General features: G+C 41.9%; 1 protein-coding gene across 7 annotated transcripts in view; it reads left to right on the plus strand.

Moving 5' to 3' along the window:
* Positions 1 to 21105, plus strand: part of SCAPER (S-phase cyclin A associated protein in the ER) — a 378523-nt gene that overhangs the window by 335179 nt on the left and 22239 nt on the right. For 6 of the 7 annotated variants that reach the window (XM_090028843.1, XM_090028845.1, XM_090028844.1 and 3 more), the window contains 2 exons: positions 226 to 463; positions 4505 to 4654. In XM_090028843.1, the coding sequence (XP_089884969.1) occupies positions 226 to 463; positions 4505 to 4654 (388 nt within the window). Of the gene's footprint in view, positions 1 to 225; positions 464 to 4504; positions 4655 to 13770; positions 13833 to 21105 lie in introns of all 7 variants that reach the window. The other variant, XM_090028849.1, reaches the window with a different exon arrangement.

The raw sequence follows: 21105 nt of genomic DNA on the forward strand, positions 1-21105 counted from the left end.
CATGAGTGCAGTCAGAGAGACTAGTATTTATGAAGAGAGATATTTAAAGACAGCCAGACAGAGAGGATGTCTATATTAGTGAAAATACTTTGTAGTTTCCTAACATATTAGAGACATCCAGGTTTTCCTATTTGATCATTTACTTGTATTCTTCCATTTATCAATTTAGAAATGGTAGCTCCCATGGTAGTTTTCTCTTTACATAGTTTAATGTTTCTTTGGCAGGTCTTGGAACATATTTGACAATACACGTCAGGATCCCACAGGACTAACTGCAGTTCTTCAGGCTACAGATCTGGTTGGAGTCTTGCATATGCTATACTGTATTCTTTTCCATGGAACAATTTCAGACTCAAATACAGCAAGTCCTAAAGAGAGTTATGCAGAGAACACAATCCAGGTTGCTATTCAGAGTTTACGCTTCTTCAATAGCTTTGCAGTTCTTGATCTGCCAGCCTTTCAGGTACAGACTTCGTTTTATTTTAACTCACAGTTAATCTTAGAATGTTTATTGTTGCATACATTTTCTTTTCTTTCAGCTTTGACTACACATTCCCTTCAAGGTCAGATATTTACAATTAACTTGCAGAATAGCTACAAATAAAATAAAAGCTGTGTTGGTCAGATTTGTTCATACATAGAATTGCTGTTTATTAATATTACTTTCATTATGTCACTGTTTGAAATAAATGCTATTAACTTTTATGTGAGAAAGGCACATGCAGAATATACAAATTTAAATATGCTACATAACTTTTTCTGTTCAGAGATATTAATTTTGACACTTGTTAATGTTTTATGTTTTAAGTCTACAATGTTAAAAGTGCTTTGAAGCTTTCTGTATCAAGGTCCACACATAACAATTTCTCTTCTTTTACTTACAAGATTTACTTATAAGATAATTGGACTTGGGGGTTGCTTACGTGCCCTAAAATGACAGTTGCATTATAAAACCTGAATATAAGATTGTGCATCTGAACCAAAAAGAATCTACACATGCATGTTTTTAGCTGGGGATATCATCTCTTTTGAAATTTAACTTTCTAAAATACAGTAAATATTGCAGTAAAATATTTTATTTATGCAAGCCACAACAGTTCTCAAAACTATTTGAGATTTGTTTATTATAAAATTATTTCCTTTTAAAAGAAAATAATACTTCTTCTATAAAGTAATCCATAATGTAAACTAATCTCTTTGCCAGATTAGGAAACAATATTAAAATAGTCCATGCACAGATGAATGTCTGTTACTACAAGGCAAAGAAATTGAAATAACATGCTTTATCAAACTTTCGTGGTAGCGTTGGTCTCATTCAGTTTGTTAAAAGAAGTTTTTGATGCCAACCAACATACAATGGACAATTTTTCCATAAATCACATTGTACATCCTGGACTTATTTATGCACCGTGCTAAAATCAGCAAGAACTTTACGTGAGGGAAGAATGTGTGAGAAGACTCTCCTACCTATTGTTGACAGAGTAGCCCTAGTCTGGTAACTGGTTTTATGTAGGCAGAGCTTTCATCCACATGGCTCCAGTACACAGAATCAAAGCTTTTTTTTTAATTTTTTTGAGTAACAGAGAAGTGAGGAAGGGAGGCAAATTAGAAGTTATTTCACATATAAACCGTGCATCTCTGCACAGCTAAGCAACTTCCCTTTCCATATTTCAAAAGGAGTGCCTTTGAAATAGGACCCTTCCCTGGCATGTTTTGAAATTGTTGCTGTCAAAGCTGGATGATTATTTGTTAGTGTTGATACAGTTATGCAAAAATGGACAGACCTTCAGCTGATGTAAGTATCAGAGCTTGTCTAGCAGTCAGTGGAGCTTTGACAGATTGCACCAACTGAAGTTCTGCCCATTGATTTCACTTGAGAGCATTATACTTTTTAAATCCCTGTTTCCATTGCACAGTATATTTATTCTTATGACAAAATAAAACAGAAGGATCTTCTTACGCTGTGTCTATCTGTCCAGCTGCCAAGTATCACAATATCCTTGCAGCAGAAAGTATCCTTGGTATTGGTCATCATTGGTCCTCCTTTTTGTTTCCTGTGTTGGTTTGTGCTGTGTTAAGATGTATATGGCAGAAATGATTCCGTTAAGTGTAACCAACGGTGAGTGACCATGTGAATCGGAATCATTTGGTTCATTAACAGGTCTCAGTAAAATAAACCATTTGCTTAACTGGTTTGCTGAATTAGGGACCTTGGGCCTTTGTACACACCACAAAATTGGCTTTTAAAGCGGATTAAATGCCCTTTTACGCTGCTTTAATTGTGTTGCTGTTTGCACGCTCGGCAGTGTGTTCCCCTTTAAATGACTTTGGTACGTAGCAAGAAAAAACACCTCCAAGGTGTTTTAGTTTGCTACCTAACAAAGTGCAACAGTGAACGCAGGACGCTGGAAGCCAACATGCGCAGGGCTTGTTGGGTCCTGCGCAGCTTAGGGGCTGTGGGACCCAGCAGCAGCCCATGCAGGCAAGCTGTACTGAAGAAGAAAAAAAAGCAGCAAGTCTGATCTTTTTTTTTTTCTCCCCGGAGCCTACCTTGCCTCCCTAAGCTGTATGGGGGCCCAGTGCTTCCCTCTGCAGCTGAGATGAGGGCCATTGCTTCCCTCCGCAGCTGCGGCACTCCCGGGCCAGGTGCCAGCAGCTGGGTGCCGCTGGTGGGGGGCCCTGCGCAGCTCAGGATCTGCTCACCCCACTGGCAGCTTGCCCCTTCAAATCCCTACCCACCACCGCTCAAGAGGCAGGTAAGGATTGGGCCCCCCACCTTTGTGTACACGCCACAGGGGTTTACCTTGGTTTTATTCTTCCTAAGCTGAACCAGTGTTTTTAAAACCCCACCATTCCAATTTAGGGAGAACTAAGCCTAATTAAACCCCCGTAGTGTGTACAAGCAGCCATAGTATTGTTTTTGATTCATATTAGTATTGATTTGATTAATATTGTTTCTTTCATTTTGAGCTGTTTCTTTAATGTTAAAGGGCAACAAACACCTGAAGCAGATCATTGTCCTTCCCAGTTCTTGTGAACCATAGGGAAGTATCAGGCAGCAAACGAAATAGAGTTTATATATTGCCTGATGATTAGTTTTCCAGAATAGTTTCATCGTGGTAACGGTAAGATCATACAACAATTTTCTGATCAAATAAGGATGTCTACTTCCAGTACAATGCAAATTAGTATCAGTACAGATAATCCTTTGGCTCATGAGTAGATCTTCTATTTAATTTGAGAGTCTAAACAATTGAAAGATGATAGTGAGAAACAACACAGGATACTAAACTGCTATTAATTCTGGCTAAAGAGGATGCATAGTTTCCTTGAAAAATTAGTTTAAGTTTTATACACAAACTCATGTGCCCTTTGGCCTGTTGTTATCAGAGAAAGTTAAACACAGAGGACTAGGTCACAGCATGCGTGGACATGACTAATTAAATAAGGGCTAGGCACAAGAATATATCACTGCATGATGTAAAGTAGCAAATGGCTACTATATTATGTGTTGAAGCTTAAAAGTAGGATACCTTATCAAAAGGTATTACATTTGGGAATGGAAGGTATCCGTTATTGATTCTTTTTTAATCATTAAGAATTCCAGTTTTCTGGGCTGAATGTTGTATATGCTAAAACCCAACTCTAACACATTTACATTTATACATGTATACTTCACACAGACTAGGAGATATGAAATCAAAAAAACTTCCAGATGAGAGATATTTTCCCAGAGGCCTGCAATGCTGCTTCATTAAAAGGCTGAAATCCTCATGCCTTATGCCTCAGTTTTCCCCTTTGACCTTATGTCGCTCTATCTGCTTGACATGTTTATTAAATAGAGGCTGTAGGCTGCACAGATAAAATCTAATTCTCCTGAATCTCCACATTACAATTTGCCTGGTTTCAGAAAGAATCCCCAAAAAGACAGGCAGCTGAAGGTTCTCTTCTTTAGAATGTTTCTAACTTTTGAAAATGTTTATTTGAAATTATTCGATTTTATTTATCTATCTTTTCCATTCAGGACACACAAGTTATTAGCAATAAATGTATTTTGCTCTTTTGCAAAAAATTAGGGATAATTTGTTTTCCTTTGCTTATTACTGAGAAATATTATTAATATTAAGTTTTCCTGGAACATGTGCTACATATCTAATGAAATTGGCCACTTAAATGCTAAATAGTATGCCAACTAAGAGTCCAAATTTTTCTTAGTCCTTTTCAAAATTAAAATTCAGTCTGATTTACAGTGGCATTTAAAATTATAATTAGAGCTGTGCTGCTAATTTATTGAATGAATAGGGTTTTTTTTGTTGTTGTTGCTGTTTATCAGAAACTATTTTGACAGTAAACACTGTAACTAAAATGTTGCTTAAATATTTTGTAAGATCCATATTTGGTGATAATCCTGAAAAGTGGGTAACTGGTTATTTTAAACTGCCCTTACTTCATTTAGTCCCTATAATACTACATGGCTAGGTTATGATTGGGTGTTTTCTGTTAGTCTGTTGTAGGTGCCGAGGGACTTTCCCTTGCATTCCGCCATATTATCAGCTCTTTGCTGTCGTACTGTTCCCAGCACACTTGTGAAGGATTGCTCCATGAAGTAATTGTTTGTGTTGGATATTTTACTGTAAACCACACAGATAATCAGGTAAGAGAACCAAAAATATGATCGAGGGGTGGTGTGTATGTACTTATATCTTGATCATGCAAACATGTAAGTAGTGCCATTGAAATCACTGACTCTTTGTAAATGTAAACATATGAGTATACTTAGGCATATTGACAGTCAGAGACTAAATTAGGACAAAAATATCTGATGGTGGTAGTTAGCAAGTAAAGACCAAATGAGCAATGGAAAAGGGGCAACATGCATTTTAGATGCATTTACTTTATACAGTTATAGGCAAATTTGATCCTCCTGTGTATGAGATGTTGGTAACACTGACCATATTGCTGTGAAAACACAGTTATTGGTAAGGTTTTACTGTCCATAAGAATCCTGCATTTTATATTCATATGGATTTTTCTTGGGTCCTTTCATCTGAGGTGGAAGTTTGTACCAGAGTGAAAGCTATGCAGTCTGCACTATGTAGATATACCCTTAGATGACCAGGGACATCTTGCTAATGTAAACCATGGTCTTATGTTATGGGTGGCCAGCCTGCAACACGCATGCCACAAGTGACTTAAGCAGTAGGGGTGTGCAAAGTGGGTCCTATTTGATTCAGATTCAGCCCAAATCAGGGACAGTGATTTGATTAGTTGATTTGGATTATAGTCCCCGATTTGATTAGGCAGAATCCGAAACTGAAGATTCGATGCTGATTCAAAGAATCAGCGATTCAGACACAGACACAGCTTTAAAAAAATTTTCTACATACCTTGAGGTAACAGGCGCGGCTCATGAACACTACAATGCTGGGGCTCATGGAACGTCCCACAGAAGTGCGGAGGGGCCCTCCACGCGTTCAGTGGTGAACCCGAAAGTGGACCGGAAGTACTTCCAATCCACTTCCAAGTCTGCTGGGGAGCATGCGGGGCACCTCCCTGGCTCAGTGATTGGCCACAGGGGGACCTCAGCTGCCCACCCCCAGACCCAGGAGGCACCAGTCACTGAGCCAGGGGACATGGGGATGCCCCCTGCGTGCTCCCCAGTGGACCCAGAAGTGGACTGGGAGTGCTTCTGGTCCACTTCCAGATCTGCTGCCAAGCCTGCTGGGGAGCCCCCCATGCTTCTGTGGGACATTCCATGCACCCCAGCATCGCAGCACTCACAAGCCCCTGCTATCTAGAAGTATATAGAAAAAAATTTAAAGCTGTGTCTATGTCCGAGTCTCTCCGAATCAATTCGGAGGGTTCCGATTTGATTTGGAGAGATTAAAGGGTTCTCTGATTCAATTCAGATTCAGAGATTTGATCATCGAATTGGGATGAATTTCTGCCAAGTCGAATCAGGGACCAAAGCTTCACACAGCCCTATTAAGCAGCCCCTGTGTGTGGTACATGGCAGATTAGAGTGAGGGCAGGGAGCAGAAAGCAGAGCAGCAGAACAGACAGAAGAAGGAAATCAAAGCGACGCTTGTGGCACAGTTGCCAAAAAAGTTGGCTCCCACTGTCATTACATGGTGCTTCACTGGCAAAACAAGACTTGACATTAAAACAGTGAAATCCCCTTTGAGTATTAGAATGGACTTGGTATGCACTCATTAAATAAAAATGCTTACAAAATAATCAAGATGCATAACTTTGGGGCTATTTGGAGTCAGATTCAGTCGTGTTTTACAACACATCCAATATCCTGCAGTCGTCTTATCTTACAGGAACCCAGGATGTAGACTGAGGCAAACTATGGCTCTTGCTTTTTATTTTTTAATGCCTGTGCCTGCCTTTCTATTGGTGGATCCAGATGAGTGCAGACATTTGCTTCCCTGAGGACAAGTAGCAGCCCCACACCTTATGCTGCTGCTGCTTGTCCCTGGGAAACATCCGTGCCATGTACAATCTGGTGCATGGCAGGTTACCCTGGGTGGGATAGGGGAGGCTGGGGCCAGCAACTGTGTGGGTCCCAGCAGCCTTACCTGGGGGCCTCCTGAGGCTGCAGCCAAGGCAGGAAGCCTGTCTGGCAGTTAGTGTGTGGCTCCAGCCAGCCAGGCTCCATTTTGGGAAGTCCACACTGCTCCCCCACCTTTTTTCAGCATGGGTTATTTTGACCCCAGGACTCTTTGCATCACCACATACTGCATATCCACACTCATCTGGCAGCCTGTGTGTCCATAGAAGCTGTGTTATGTGGCATCATTCTCTGGGATTAAATAGTGTACTTTATGTCAAGTTATTTGAGTTTTTGGTTCCGTCTATTATTTAATAAACTTGTTAATTCAAATGAAGAACTTTTAATCTCCTCCATAAATAGAAGAACAGAAATAAGTACTTCAGCTTGTTTCCTTGTAAGTTAAGAAAACCATTTTAGCTGTGATGGTAGGGCTGTCAGCTGCGGTTTCAGCATTGTAGTATCTTAGGGCTGACAATGCAGTAAAAACAATATTATAACTTCAGTGGTTTTGGCTGCAGCTTCAATGAAGTTGCTGCAGCACTGCTACTGTATAAAGCTGAATCCTAGCTCAGGATCCAAAAGCTGCCTGGCACAGGTCCCTGAGAACATAGACTCCATTGGGGTCCGGTGTTTCACAGGGTCAGTCTAACGCAGTTTCAGGAATTTGATTCAGTATTAAAGTCCTTTGAAGCGGACTTCCAGAAGCCACTCAAAGACACACTGTTCCCTTACCCAGACTTCCTGCAGGCAATATTTTTGTAAGGCATTCGTTATGAGAACCCCTGGGGTATTGCAGAGCTTTCTCGATTCCCACTGTAGTACAGCTGCTGTAGTTGGCATGCAGAAGTACCACTGAACTCTTCGTTTTCTCTGCAGCTTAAGAATCCTTTTTTTTTTTTTTTGGCACATGGAGTAAACAGATGTGATTCATGCACCATTATATTCTCAGTAATAACGCAGAAGAGGGACATCCTTCCAGAACTGTCAGTTGTAGCACTCTGTAATACCCATTGCTGTTTAGCACTAGTGCCCTGGGGCAAAGGTCTGTCCATCTTTTGAGTAGGCACAGTGCCATCTTAGCAGATGGCCATGGTGAATGTAGGCAGCCGAGATAAAAGTATATGCATAAAAGTATTTTTCTGAGAGCATGATTCCCTGGTGGTAATGTTGCACTGTCTCTGTCTTCAACATCTGCACTTTTGGGTAGGATTTTGTGCCATCACTAATCTACTCCTGAACTGGATTAATTTTTAAGATTAAAAATTACTTCCTCAGCTAGGTAAGACAAGTTTAAATCCTGGCTGAAACAGAGCAGTGGTAGCATAGCAGAAGTACTCATGTTGTGACCCTGTCAGATTCCAACAAATCTGCAAATTCTGCTAAATACTTGTCATCCACAATCTCAGACAGGACCTGAGAAGTAGTAGTAGTCAGGTGATAGAGGCAGAACAGGATAGTAGACTGTTTTAGTGTTCCTCTCTGTAATACAAATGATGATTTGCATTACTTAGAAATGTGTTACTGAATGTTTGACTCAGAAAAATGGGATTTTGTATTGAATATCTTGCCTTTTTTCCTCCAAACATCAGTTTTCTTGAGCCAAGGATCATATAGTGTATCTTCTGTGCATTCTCCCTCCCTTTCCACCTGCCCTCATTGAAGCTGTAATTTCACTTCTCCTGCCATGTTAACAGAATGTTGGGGAGGCTGGACAACAGGACTTTTTTTGTACTTGTGAACTGACTCTGCACATTAACTCCGTATGGACAAGGGGATTCCACCTTTCGGTCCTTATCATAATATTATTAAGATACACCACTAGATTGAAACCAAGTTTTGCTTTTATTGCCATAATTACTCTTAAAATTGGTTTCTTGTTTTTTTTATTTAAAAAGCTATCTACAGATGTTTTTAATGGATTTTTTTTCTTAGAGAACCCTGATACACACATCCCTTGCTCTGAGGCCATTTTTGTATGCTTTCTTTAAGTTGAACCCTTCAGGTTTTAAACCCTTCTGGCAGGTACCTAACTGCATTTTGGTATTAAAGATTATAATTGAGTTTCTTTTTCTTTCTAAATCTTTTCTTTCTTTCTTTTTATATGTTAGTAGTAGGACTTCCAGGATTGATGTGACCTTTTTCATGATAAAAGAATTATTTTTTATTCATTCATTTTAAATTAATTGATTACCACTACTTTAGTGGTTGTTTTTGAGCTTCCTTTTTTGCCTCTGAGTAGCTATACTAATAAAAATAAATAAATCAGAGTCCTGCAGCAAAAATCTCACAGCAAATGCTCCAGAACAGGAGACTTAAGCCTCCGAAATGATACTTGGAGATCTAAGTATGTGTGCCAGACTTCACCTAGGAAGCCAAATATCCCTTAGTTCCTGGTAACTGTTTTTATATATTCATCGAGAAAATGAATGTTGCCATGAGGCACTTAAGGCAAGAGATGTAGTTGTCATGGTTGATTTTAATTACCCGGAAATCTGCTGGGAGAAACAGTCAGCCAGGACGGACCATTCCAGGAGGTTCCTGGCTGAGATACAGGACCTTCACTTAATCCAGAAGGTGCACGGTCCCACCAGAGGAAACACCCTGTTGGACCTGGTCCTGGCCACAGGCGATGACCTGGTAAGGGGCCTCCAGGTTCTTGACCACCTGGGCGATAGCGATCATCGCTTGCTGGAATTCACCATCCAGCGCAGGGTGTCAAGGGCCTGCAGCAAGACGGTAGCCCTAGACTTTAGAAGGGCCAACTTCAACAAGTTGAGGAGACTAGTGGGTGAGGCGCTGGGGTCCTTGAGGGCAGGGGAATTCAGTGTCCAGGACGAGTGGTCGTTCCTTAAGGAAACGATACTCGGGGCCCAAAGGGAGTCCATCCCAACAAAAAGCAAGGGGGGCAAGAGTACCCGAAAGCCCCCCTGGCTCACCAAGGTTGTCTGGGAATGCCTGCTTACCAAAAAGACGGCGTACACCCAGTGGAAGGGGGGTGCTATCTCCAAAGGGGAGTATATCTCCTCTGCTCGGGCCTGTAGAGGGGCTGTCAGGAAAGCTAAGGCAGACATAGAGCTAGGACTAGCGTCCAAGATCAAGGATAATAAAAAGTCCTTTTTCAAATATATAGGGAGGATGAAGAAGACACTGGGTAATGTGGGGCCCCTGCAAAGTACTGGGCAATGTGGTGGAGAAAGCGGAACTCTTTAACCAATTCTTCACCTCCGTTTTCTTGTGCAGGGACTGGGACTTCCCTGCTGTGATGCCAGACAGACTCAAGGGGAACGCCTCCAGACCCCAGGTTGGGGAGGACCGGGTTAGAGAGGTTCTGGAGGGGCTGGACGTGTTCAAGTCAGTGGGTCCAGATGCTCTCCACCCCAGGGTGTTGAGGGAGCTAGCTGGGGTTATTGCAGGGCCCTTGGCATGGCTTTACGAGCGCTCGTAGTGCCCGGGCCAGGTGCCAGATGACCGGAAGATAGCTAACGTGGTCCCCATCTTCAAAAAAGGGAAGAGAGAGGACCCAGACAACTACAGGCCCGTCAGTCTTATCTCTATCCTTGGGAAACTCTTTGAGAAGATCCTCAAGGAGCACATCTGTGGTGGGCCGGCTTCAGGGATGATGCTCAAGGGCAACCAGCATGGTTTCATTAGGGGCAGGTCCTGTCAGACCAACCTGATTGCCTTTTATGATCAGGTCACAAAGGCAATGGATGCAGGTGTCGCCATGGACATAGTCTTTCTAAACTTCAGCAAAGCCTTTGACACCGTCTCCCACCCCATCCTCATTAAAAAACTAGGCGACTGTGGCATTGATGCCTACACAATCAGATGGTTTGCAGATTGGCTCAAGGGTTGTACTCAGAGGGTGGTGGTGGATGGGTCATATTCAACCTGGGGGGAAGTGGGCGATGGAGTCCCCCAGGGCTCGGTCCTTGGGCCTGCACTGTTCAATTTCTTCTTCAGCGATTTGGACGACAGGGTGAAATGCAACCTGTTTAAATTCGCTGATGATACCAAAATTTGGTGAGGTGAGCACACTAGTAGGGAGGGAAAGATTGCAGCAAGATCTGGATAGGTTACAAGAGTGGGCTAACATAAATAGGATACATTTCAATACTGACAAGTGCAGGGTGCCGCACTTAGGCAGTAGAAACCAGCAGCACACTTATCGAATGGGAAACTCCCTTCTAAGGAGCACGGAGGCAGAAGGGGATCTTGGAGTCATTATTGACTCCAAGATGAACATGGGCCGACAATGTGAGGTCACGGTTGGCAGGGCTAACCAGACCTTGTCGTGCATCCACAGGTGCATCTCAAGTAGAGCCAGGGAGGTGATCCTCCCCCACTTGTGACGCTGGTCAGGCCACAGCTGGAGTACTGCATCCAGTTCTGTGCGCCCCATTTCAGGAGGGATGTGGACAACATTGAAAGGGTCCAGAGGAGGGCCACCCGCATGATCCGGGGACTACAGGGCAGACCCTACATTGAAAGACTGCGGGACCTAAACCTGTTCAATCTTCACAAGAGAAGGCTGAGGGGGGACCTGGTGACCATCTATAAACTCACTAGGGGGGACCAGATGGGTTTAGGGGAGATACTGTTTCCCCTAGCGCCCCCTGGCATGACAAGGAACAATGGACACAAATTATTGGAGAGTAGGTTTAGATTAGACATCCGCAAGAACTACTTCACAGTTAGGGTGGCTAGGAGCTGGAACCAACTTCCTAGGGAAGTGGTGCTGGCTCCTACCCTGGGGGTCTTTAAGAAGAGGCTTGATGCCTACCTGGCTGGACTCATTTGAGTCCACTTTTTTCTCCCGCCCAGGCGGGGGGTCAGACTTGAAGATCTTCAAGGTGCCTTCCGACCCTACTTCTATGACTCTATGATATGATTCTATGATGGGGCTCTTTGACTTGACTATTTTTAAATCAGCCTTCTGATTATTCCAGCGGTCAAATAAGTGGTTTTTTGGTTTGTAGCTTAAATTTGTCTTTCCCTCTGAAGATTGTTAGTCACTAGCTATTACATTTAAATTCCCTGCAAGCTCATGAACAGAGAGCATAGGAATAGTAAGCCTTTGTGCTTTTGCATGCATGCCCAAAAGTACAGACACCACACACAGGGTGATGTGATGGGACAAAAAAGCAGTAGTGTTGCTATTCAGAATTTTCAGAACACTTAAAATATCTGCCTGGTGAATATCAATTCAAAGGTGTGATATTTTTCTGCTCTTATTATTATTAAATATTTGTCATTTAATAGCTTCCAGGAGCTCCAGCCAAGAGTGAGTTCCCTTCATGATGGGTTCTCTGTTCATACATAAAAAGACAATGGTCAGTGTCTTGTTCACAAACTCACCACAAAACTTCTTTATTTTGGTCCATGCACCTAAATGATAACAATAAGCCGTGATCAAGATGGTAGATTTGCATCATAGTAGAGCAACTGTTAATCTTTGGACCATGCTTGTTTCACTTATTTTAAAATAATGATAACTTTGCTGACTGTGTCCACATTTATTATAAATGTGATAATGTTTTTTTATTCATTGTTTGTTTTAATTTTCATAAAGTTGTTTCAGAGCCACTGCTTTCACTGAATTAAACAAAGCAGTTATGATGCTACAAAATTTCAAAAAGCAAACAGTGCTTCTTTAGCATCATTAGAGCTCAACTGCTCTGTCTGTTTTGTATCGGCATGTGAACTTTTGTTTACTATAACGTTAGACAGCTTCCATTTTTACAAGACAAGGAATTCTGTAATCATGTTGTAGTGTCAGATTGCTTTATTAGGCATCTGCTTTGCATAAAGTATGGTCAGTGGAACCGGCTCTCTTTATTTGCCACCATTTAGTCTATTAACTTAAGAAAACGGGTCCCATTATACCAAAGATGGACTCAGAAGAGAAAACTGTGTAATAAAAATATGTCTCTATCTTTGATTAAGCCAATCATCTATTTACCATAGAATTACAGTTTCTAATTAAAATGTTGTTGTTAATTAAAAAATCTCCTTGTATTTTATTACATTTTCATTCCCTTTTCTACTTTGTCTGATTTAATTATTATAATGAACATAATTAGCATGTGCTGTCAACCAGTTGCTTCATTTGCATTTTATATTGGATAATTGAATGTGGTCTGATAATTAAATTAACATGAATGACAGATGATTTGGCTTCCTTCACAGTACTGTATTGGGAATAAAAATCCTTACATATTCATTGTAGTTAGTGAATATTCTTAATTTGAAAAATCTTTGCAAATTAAAGTCCTTAGACCCATGATCTTACATGTCAGGATCTAAAAGAAGTTGATTGCTCATTTGTCTTGCTGTTGCTCTACAATGAATCTGGCCTTTTTTCTTTTAGGATTTAAAATGCATGTTGTGATTAGACTGCTTCTGTTAGTCTGACTAACTTAGTTTTGGTAGTAGAGTACAGAGCCTTATCTCTAAATTATCTATTTAAGGAGTGCTCCTACTAAATAATGGGACATAAAATCCCTGTTTAATGGCTAGGGAAAATGTTTCCACTTAAAATATTTTATTGTAAATTTAGATATGATTTAAAACATTGATGGATTAAAAGTAGTCCATCTGTTGTAATTAGGAATACATATAGTGATGTATTACTTTTTGTTTTATATTGCCATATGCCTACTCAAACTCAGTAAAGGTTTGTTGATGTGAAAAATTGAATGTAAAACCAAGAGAACCCCTTTCAACTATAACACCAGATTTAATTGAAAAAACCCCATAAAAATAAGACTTACTTTTCAATAGAAGAGTTTCTTTTCTTTTGAAAATATTGAAGGTCACACAGGAATATCACTGAGAGAGGAAATTTAATATAAACAAAAAAGTCCATGAAAGTATGAAATGGTCTGAAGTAAGTTACACTTACAGAATGGCACCTCACTTGTTCAGAAAGACATGAACTTTCATAGATGAGAGCCTAGATCTGCAAATCTATTAATAGCATTTAACAAAATAGGCTGTCACTAAGGCTGTGCAAAGTTTTGGTCCCTGTTTCGATTTGGCAGAGATTCAGCCTGATTCAGTGTCCAAATCTCTGAATCTGAATTGAATCAGAGGGCCTTTAATCTCTCCAGCTCAAATCGGAACCCTCCAAATTAATTTGGAGAGATTCAGAAAGATTTGGCGATTCGAACGTAGACACAGCTTTGAATGTTTTTTCTACATACCTCTAGGTACCAGGTGGCTTGTGAATGCTGTGATGCTGGGGTTCATGGACCAACCCACAGGAGTGCAGGTGAGTCCCCAGTGCACTCGGCAGCAAATCTGGAAGTGGACCAGAAACACTTCCGGGTCAGCCATGGAGTGCGCTGGGTGGCCCCCCTATGTTCCCCCCCCACACACACTCTCCCCACCTCAGCTCAGCAACTGGTGCCTCCTGGGTCTGGAGGGGTATCCGGGGTCCTCCCACAACTGATCGCTGAGTTGGGGGGGCACAGGGAGCCCCCCCATGTGCTCCCCAGCAGACGTGAAAGTGAACCAGAAGTACTTCCAGTCCACTTCTGGGTTCGCCACTGAGCACATGGGGGGGAGGGGCCCTGTGCTCCGCTGGGACACTCTATGCACCCCAGCATCACAGCGGTCACAAGCCACACTGGTACCTCGAGGTATGTAAAAAAACCATTTAAAGTTGCATCTGTGTCCAGATTGCTGGTTCTCTGAATCAGCATCAAATCTTCAGATTTGGAGTCAGCTGAATCAAATCAGGGACTGTGATCTGAATCAACAAATTGAATCACTGTCTCCGATTCAAGCCAGATCCGAATTGAATAGGGCCTGCTTCACACACCCCTAGCTGTGACCTATGAAAGCTCATGTATTTCTGAATGAGTTAGTCTCTAAGGTGCCTGTCCTTTCTCTGCCTTTCTCTGCTTATGTTAAGGGTACTTATAGTGTAAAGGAGCTTTTGTATACATAAGAATTAGGCCCAAGTGTTTAAAAGGACTTAAAGGTATCTTTAAAACTGGTACTTGAAATTTTTTTTACCTTCAAGCTGTGTGCGTGACTGTATATACAGTTATCTGTCCAAGTTGTGGGCACAAATACTGGTTATATGTATAAAAACATGTTAAATTATTTTTATGAAATTTGCTGATAAGTTCCTTCCTTTCAGTTGTCGTCTTAAATTGATATTTGTAATATTAAAATATGTGAATAACCGTTTAACTAAAAAGCATAATAACATAACTTTAAGTGCACTATTTCTATAATGGGAAATGCTACTTGATACTTATTATTTTATGCTTTCTGGCATTAGCTGTGGATTGTGAAAGAAGCAGCAGAGTACAACTGTCAGTCAGTTTCACTGAGTTTATTTCCTACTATTATTCCAAAATTATACATTGAGATTTTCAAGGCAGCATAGAAAGTTTTGGTAGACATTTTCCATTAGCTTTAATAGAAAATGTATGGGTAAACCTCTTGCAGTACCTTGATAATTTCAGCTACTTTGTGTGTGTTTCAGAACCCTTTATTGTTCTGAAATGTTAATTGCAACAAGATCTAACAGCATACATGCTGGTTCTTAGGACTCAAGGAGATTTGTTTAGTGAGGACAGGAACATTAAGGGAGAAAGAGACCCAGAGAAAAACAGCAAAGGGACCAATAATCCATTGACTGGAGAGCAAAGCCAGAGAAGCAACATCACTCTCTTTCCCAAGGAAGCTCACTGCACAGTGTAAGGAAAAGGAATGGAGGTAGGGAGCAGCCACTCCCACAAGTAGCTTTCTCCTTCTAAAGCAGTATTTCCAGCAGATGACCCAGTTGAAGTTTCTGCTACTAGAACAGGTGGGCAAAATATGACCTGCGGGTGCCTCTGCAGTGCTCTGCATAGGACCACGCCCCACATTCTCCTACCCAGGGCAGCCCGCCCCTGGCCCCAACCCCAGCCAGTGTGCACAGCTTCCCAGTAGGGCTGCTCCCAGTGTGGCTGCAGCTGCTTGGGTACTGCTCAGCTCCCCCTGCCTTTAGCAGCTCCTCCTCCTCCTGTCCCTGATGTACTGCTCCAGGCAGCAGGTAGCATGGGGAAGCACCAACAGCCATGGGGGCGCATGCTGGGGACCACACACCAGCCAGCTGTGGGGGGAAACTGCAGCCAGGCAGCTGCTTCCCCAGAATGTGGAGCACCAGCTCCAGCTCCCAGCTGCCTTCCATCCACTCCACCCACTCGGCACAATGAGCATCTTCCTGTAGCAGATGCAGTCTTGCATATAATAAAAATATTTATCCCACATTAAACGCACTTTGCTAACTTTGAAATTTTATGTATACCTGCAAAAATATCCCTACAGATATCACATCAGATTAGTACACTGATACAGTTTGCAAAAGAAAATGCTTTGTTCTTATAGTTGGTTTACTTTGATGGCACTTTTGTGTATCCAGTTTTACTGTTTGTTTATGTAGTCCATTTTCCCTGTAATTTGCATAGTTTTTTCACACAGAAAAGAGTGGAGAAAACTTCTAAGATTAGGATAATACTTTATTTTTAAATGGCAGAAATTGATAGAGAAGCTTAAAAATAAATTGATAGAGAAAGATTGGAGATGCCATTGCTAATGGAAAAGAATGAAAATGTGTAGACTGCTAAACCGTAAATAAAATCAAGATAATAGTGACAGTGGATGACTCGCATAAATTGGTACCTTTAGGATCTTTGCTGGTTAACCATTGCATGCTTTGCATGGCATGGATATAACTGACTGAAGATTTTATGAAGGTAAACTGTAGTTCCAACTGAGTTAAGTATTTGAATCATCTGAAGTTCTGACATAGTTGTGGAAGGTGACAAGAGGGACTGACTGGGAATTAATACAGGAGGTTCATGGGTTCAGTTATATCTCAGTGTTGGACTTGGATTGTACAAATAGAAGAGTAAACTTAGTTCCTTATGTAGTGAAAAGTGCTACTTTTGTCAGTCGTCATCCTTGACTGAAACTTAGACATGGAAACAATTCCAAGGTGAAAAAGGGTGGGCCAAACACTGCCTCTGAAAGACTAGATTATTTTAGGTCAAAATTAAAAGGAGTTTGATGATCTCAGATTAATCCCCAGTGGACACTGTCCCATGTGAAATGAACACCACAGAGTTTGGCATGATTACACTTAATACACAGTTTCTTCTTAGCTGAGACCCAGACCTGGAATATTGTGGGGTTGGGCAGTCAGGATAGAACTGCATTGGCAGAGATGGATGGATAAGGTTGTATGTTGCCTGCCTTTACTCTAACTGACTAACCAAGGCTATCAGTGTCTCATATTCATGAGAATTAAATTTCACACAAATTTAAAACCATGTCTGCAGTATGCAAATCTTTAATCTTTTATTGGGAGCCATCATCTGTTTGGCCTCACATGTGATGGAACTCCCTGTAAATAACCTCAGAGGCTGTATGTCTCTCAGCCCTCTTCAGGCCTACAGTGGCTCTCATCAGTGTTGCTATGCCATATCTGGGGAGGAAGACAGTAGTCTTCTCTTGTCCTCGGACAATTACCACATTTACTCAGATACAGATACAAGGTTCCCCCCTCTCCCATCAGTATAGGGGGAAAAAACCCTTATCTTATGTTTGTATACAAGAAAATTGTATTAAATGCATTGTCTATATTTGAACTGCTGCCAAAAGCAGCATATGCTTAATAATGGGAAACCAACTATGAAGGTGATTAAATACAGCCAACACTGAGCATGACTATAAATATATGGCCCATATTGGGTAAACATGCTGTTGAGTTGTTGTCATTTCCCCCCTTCCCAGCCCCCTGGACACACACATTTTTTTTCCTTTTTATGACCCTTTAAAAAAAATGAGCAAGTATTTCTTTCACAGGGAACTGACACTGAGCCTGGAGATACTGCAACACCAGCCCTAACACCTTCCCCATGGTGCCAAAAATGCTTGATCTTAGCCAAAAGGCTGAGATGCAGATAGGAACCTACCATATATTATTTTTTATTTCCTGTCTCAGACTAAATTAGCCAAATCAGTTCCAAATTCAATCAGCTAAGCAGAGCACAATCATTCAAATCTGCCTGGCGCTACCACTGGCAAGTATCCTACCTCCCAGACTCTTTACCCTGGGGTTTCAGATACTTCCAAATACATGGCAGGCATCCTACATGCAAGCCCTGAGCCCAGAGACCTTGGAGTTCAGATGCCCCCTAGTCTTGCTCACCCCTAACCAAAAGGCCATAGAAGCAAGCTAGAGTGAGAACCCAAGAGCAATCCCCCATCACCGTAAATTGTGTAGCTGAGATACTCCCATTGAGAGGCTATAGTAGAATGTCACAGGGGTGCCTGTCCACAGTGCAACAGATAGGTCTCCACCCTCAACTACACTGAGTCAAGTCATTCATGGCCAGAAAGAACTGGATCTCCCCTGTCAGGTATATAAAACCACGTGGGGTAAAGTCATCATCATGGTATCTTTCCTGCCAGGGATTTTTTTTTTTAACTAACATATTTTGTGTTCCAGGTCAAATCAGCCAAATCAATTCCAAATCATCAATTGAACAGAACTCAGTCATTCCAAAAACCATATTGATTGAGCAGCCAGAACTCAATTGTTCTAAACACCATGTATGGCGCTACAGCTAGGGAGCATCCTCCACCCCAGGCTCTTACCCTGGGACTTCAGATACTACCAAATCCATTGGCAGGCATCCTACATGCAGGCCCAAGCCCAGAAGTCTTGGGATTGAGATGCTCCCACTTGATCTTAGCCTACAAGAGGCCAGGAAACACGTGGCACATATCGGGTAAACATGCTAACCCATCCGAACAAACCTTAGCTAAAAGGCTGAGGAGTAGGTCAGCGCAGCCCATCTGAATAAGACATATGGTTAGAGCCCATTGAGTATAGTTCCCCTCAGTACCGACTCTTTTTTCAGGTCATGGTGACCACTACGTTGAATACAGTTTGAATTACTCTTCACTCCCATAGATGATCTGCATCCTGCTCCATTTCCAATGAGTCCTGTTTCTTCACCAGCCTTAAATATCTGGCAAATATCATGAAATCGGGCCCCAAAGGGTTTGCCCAGAATCAGTCTGTTGCCCCCTCGGCTGGTCACATATAATTAGTGTGCTCCCGCCCTTCACGAGGTGAAGCCAGACCAGGTTGCCCCGTGTCTCATCTGCATATAAATTTTTGGGGAATCTCAGGACTCATGACAAGAACACCAGGTTCCAATCATGATGGGGGAGAATGACAAATTAACACATGGATCCTTTGTGGGGTATCCGGAGTACAAACACGTACTAAACAATGCTGAGCTGTGGGGTCACCATGGCTTGAAATACTGTTTGATCTGCTGGGACCCAGCCTGATGAACTATATTGTAAATCATGACCCTTTTGGCTTTGGACTAATATCACACATAGAATATTTGTCAGTGGTAGTGCCACACAGGCATGAATGATTTCACTCTGCCCATTTGAAATTTGGAACTTAATCTGCAATCGATTTGGCTTTTGAAATGAATTTAAAAAACAAATAAAATAAAATAAAATTTGTACTCAATGGAAGCAAGTACAAACGTGCTACTTAAAAGTGTGTTTATTGAGTACCTGCACTAAAACTTGCAGCAGTTTCAAAAAAGGTAAGACGCATTAGTTCTGGATGAACTAAGTCTATGGGTACTATGTGCAAATTACTACAGCTGTGTTTATTTCAAGGTCAGTGTTTTCACATTTGCTTCTCACTTCCATGTGCTCAGGGAGAGCAGTCTGACAGTAAGGAAGGGGGGATGGGAATGGGGCTGCAGAAGAAAGAAGTTCAGGGGAGCAGAGGGCCAAGGGGATACCTGACTCCTCGGATTTATTTTCCCTCCTATAGTAGTGAGAGGGGGATAAATGCAAGACACACCTCCAATAATTAGATTCTGTACCTGGAAAATTACATCAAATGTATAACTGTTCTATATATGGAACCTAATTATTGGGGAACAGGTTATAATCATGACCATCTTGTATTCAAGTAAAGATGGTAGCTATTCCTCTGTCTTTCTTGATAAACATATATATTTTGATGCTATTCCAAACATGTCAGCCAAAAAAGCTCAAAATAAGCCCCAAATTCATTTCTATTCACTTGTACTGGAGTTGGACAGGAATGGAGAGACAATGATAAATGAGTTAATCTTACTAAAGTGAGTATTGTGGAAAGTCTTGCTAATCTATGACTAACCTGAGTCGCAGGTAAAGAAAAACTTAAGTTTTATGGCATAAAAGTATATTTTCTAATTTTTAGTTTGGAGCTTTCAGTTGCCAGCTCAATTACATATCCCATATCTTAGCATTTCTGAGCCTTTTCACAAACTACATTGCATTATTATAAAAGTATCATAAAATCATAGAATCAATGAGTCGGAAGGGACCTAAACAGATCATCTAGTCCGACCCCCCCCTGCCATGGGCAGGAAGGAGCACTGGGGGTGGCAGGGGTCATAAGACCCCAGCCAGGTGCCTGTCCAGGCTCCTCTTGAAGATTTCCAGGGAAGGTGAGAGCACCACCTCTCTGGAAAGCCTATTCCAGGCTCTGACCACCCTTACAGTGAAGTAGTTCTTCCTAGTATCTAACCTAAACCTCTCCTCCCTCAGCTTGCGGCCATTGTTCCTGGTGAACAGACTTTCCCCGAGTCCCTGCTGCTGGCCCCTGATAAGGTTGTAGGCAGCCACAAGATCCCCCCTCAGTCTGCTCTTACGGAGACTGAAGAGATTCAGGTCCCTCAGCCCCTCCTCGTAGGGCTGGCCACGGAGGCCGTCAATCATATGAGTGGCCTTCTCTGGACCCTCTCCAGGTTCTCCATGTCCTTCTTGAAGTGTGGCGCCCAGAACTAGACACAGTACTCCAGCTGTGGCCTGACCAGCGCCACATAGAGGAGGAGCAAGACCTATCTGGACCTGTTGATGCATAACGGTGCGGTTGGCTCCACCTATTGCTTCGTTGCATTGGTGACTTGTATTCGTCCTGGAGTCAATCCTGACTCCAAGATCCCACTCTGCCTCTGTGCTGCAGTAAGAGTAAGAAATGTGTCCATGGTAATGATCATAATCTTACATAATTTATTTGTGGGTTTGTTTTGACTGATTGACAGAAAATAGTTGACTGGAAGGGTGAGGATATAAAGAGAGCAAGGGAGCCAAATTTCCTTTGCTTTTTATTTTAGTAATGGCATCAGTGGTTCACAACACCTCGAATAACTCTCATAACCTTCTGGGGGCCTTGACCTACCAGTTGAAGAAAGCTGTCATAGAGAGCAGTGATAACAGAACTCCCTTCCAGTAATTCTATTTAACTTTTGAAGACTAAAATCTTGTTTCTTCCCTTATTTACACAATTCTGAATTGACTAACTCCACTAAAGTTTATTGAGTTATTCCAATAGAAATGATGTAACCCTAGGGGCATTTTTACACATGCAAGCACCACAGTACCAGGTGTTCTGAAAAGTGCCCAGCACTGCAATGCTTCCAGTTGTATAAGCGGCGCAATGCACCTTGGGGGTG

Source organism: Crocodylus siamensis, chromosome 15 (genome assembly GCF_052110815.1).
Source record: "Crocodylus siamensis isolate JL-2025a chromosome 15, ASM5211081v1, whole genome shotgun sequence".
In the NCBI taxonomy this organism is placed as follows: Eukaryota; Metazoa; Chordata; order Crocodylia; family Crocodylidae; genus Crocodylus; species Crocodylus siamensis.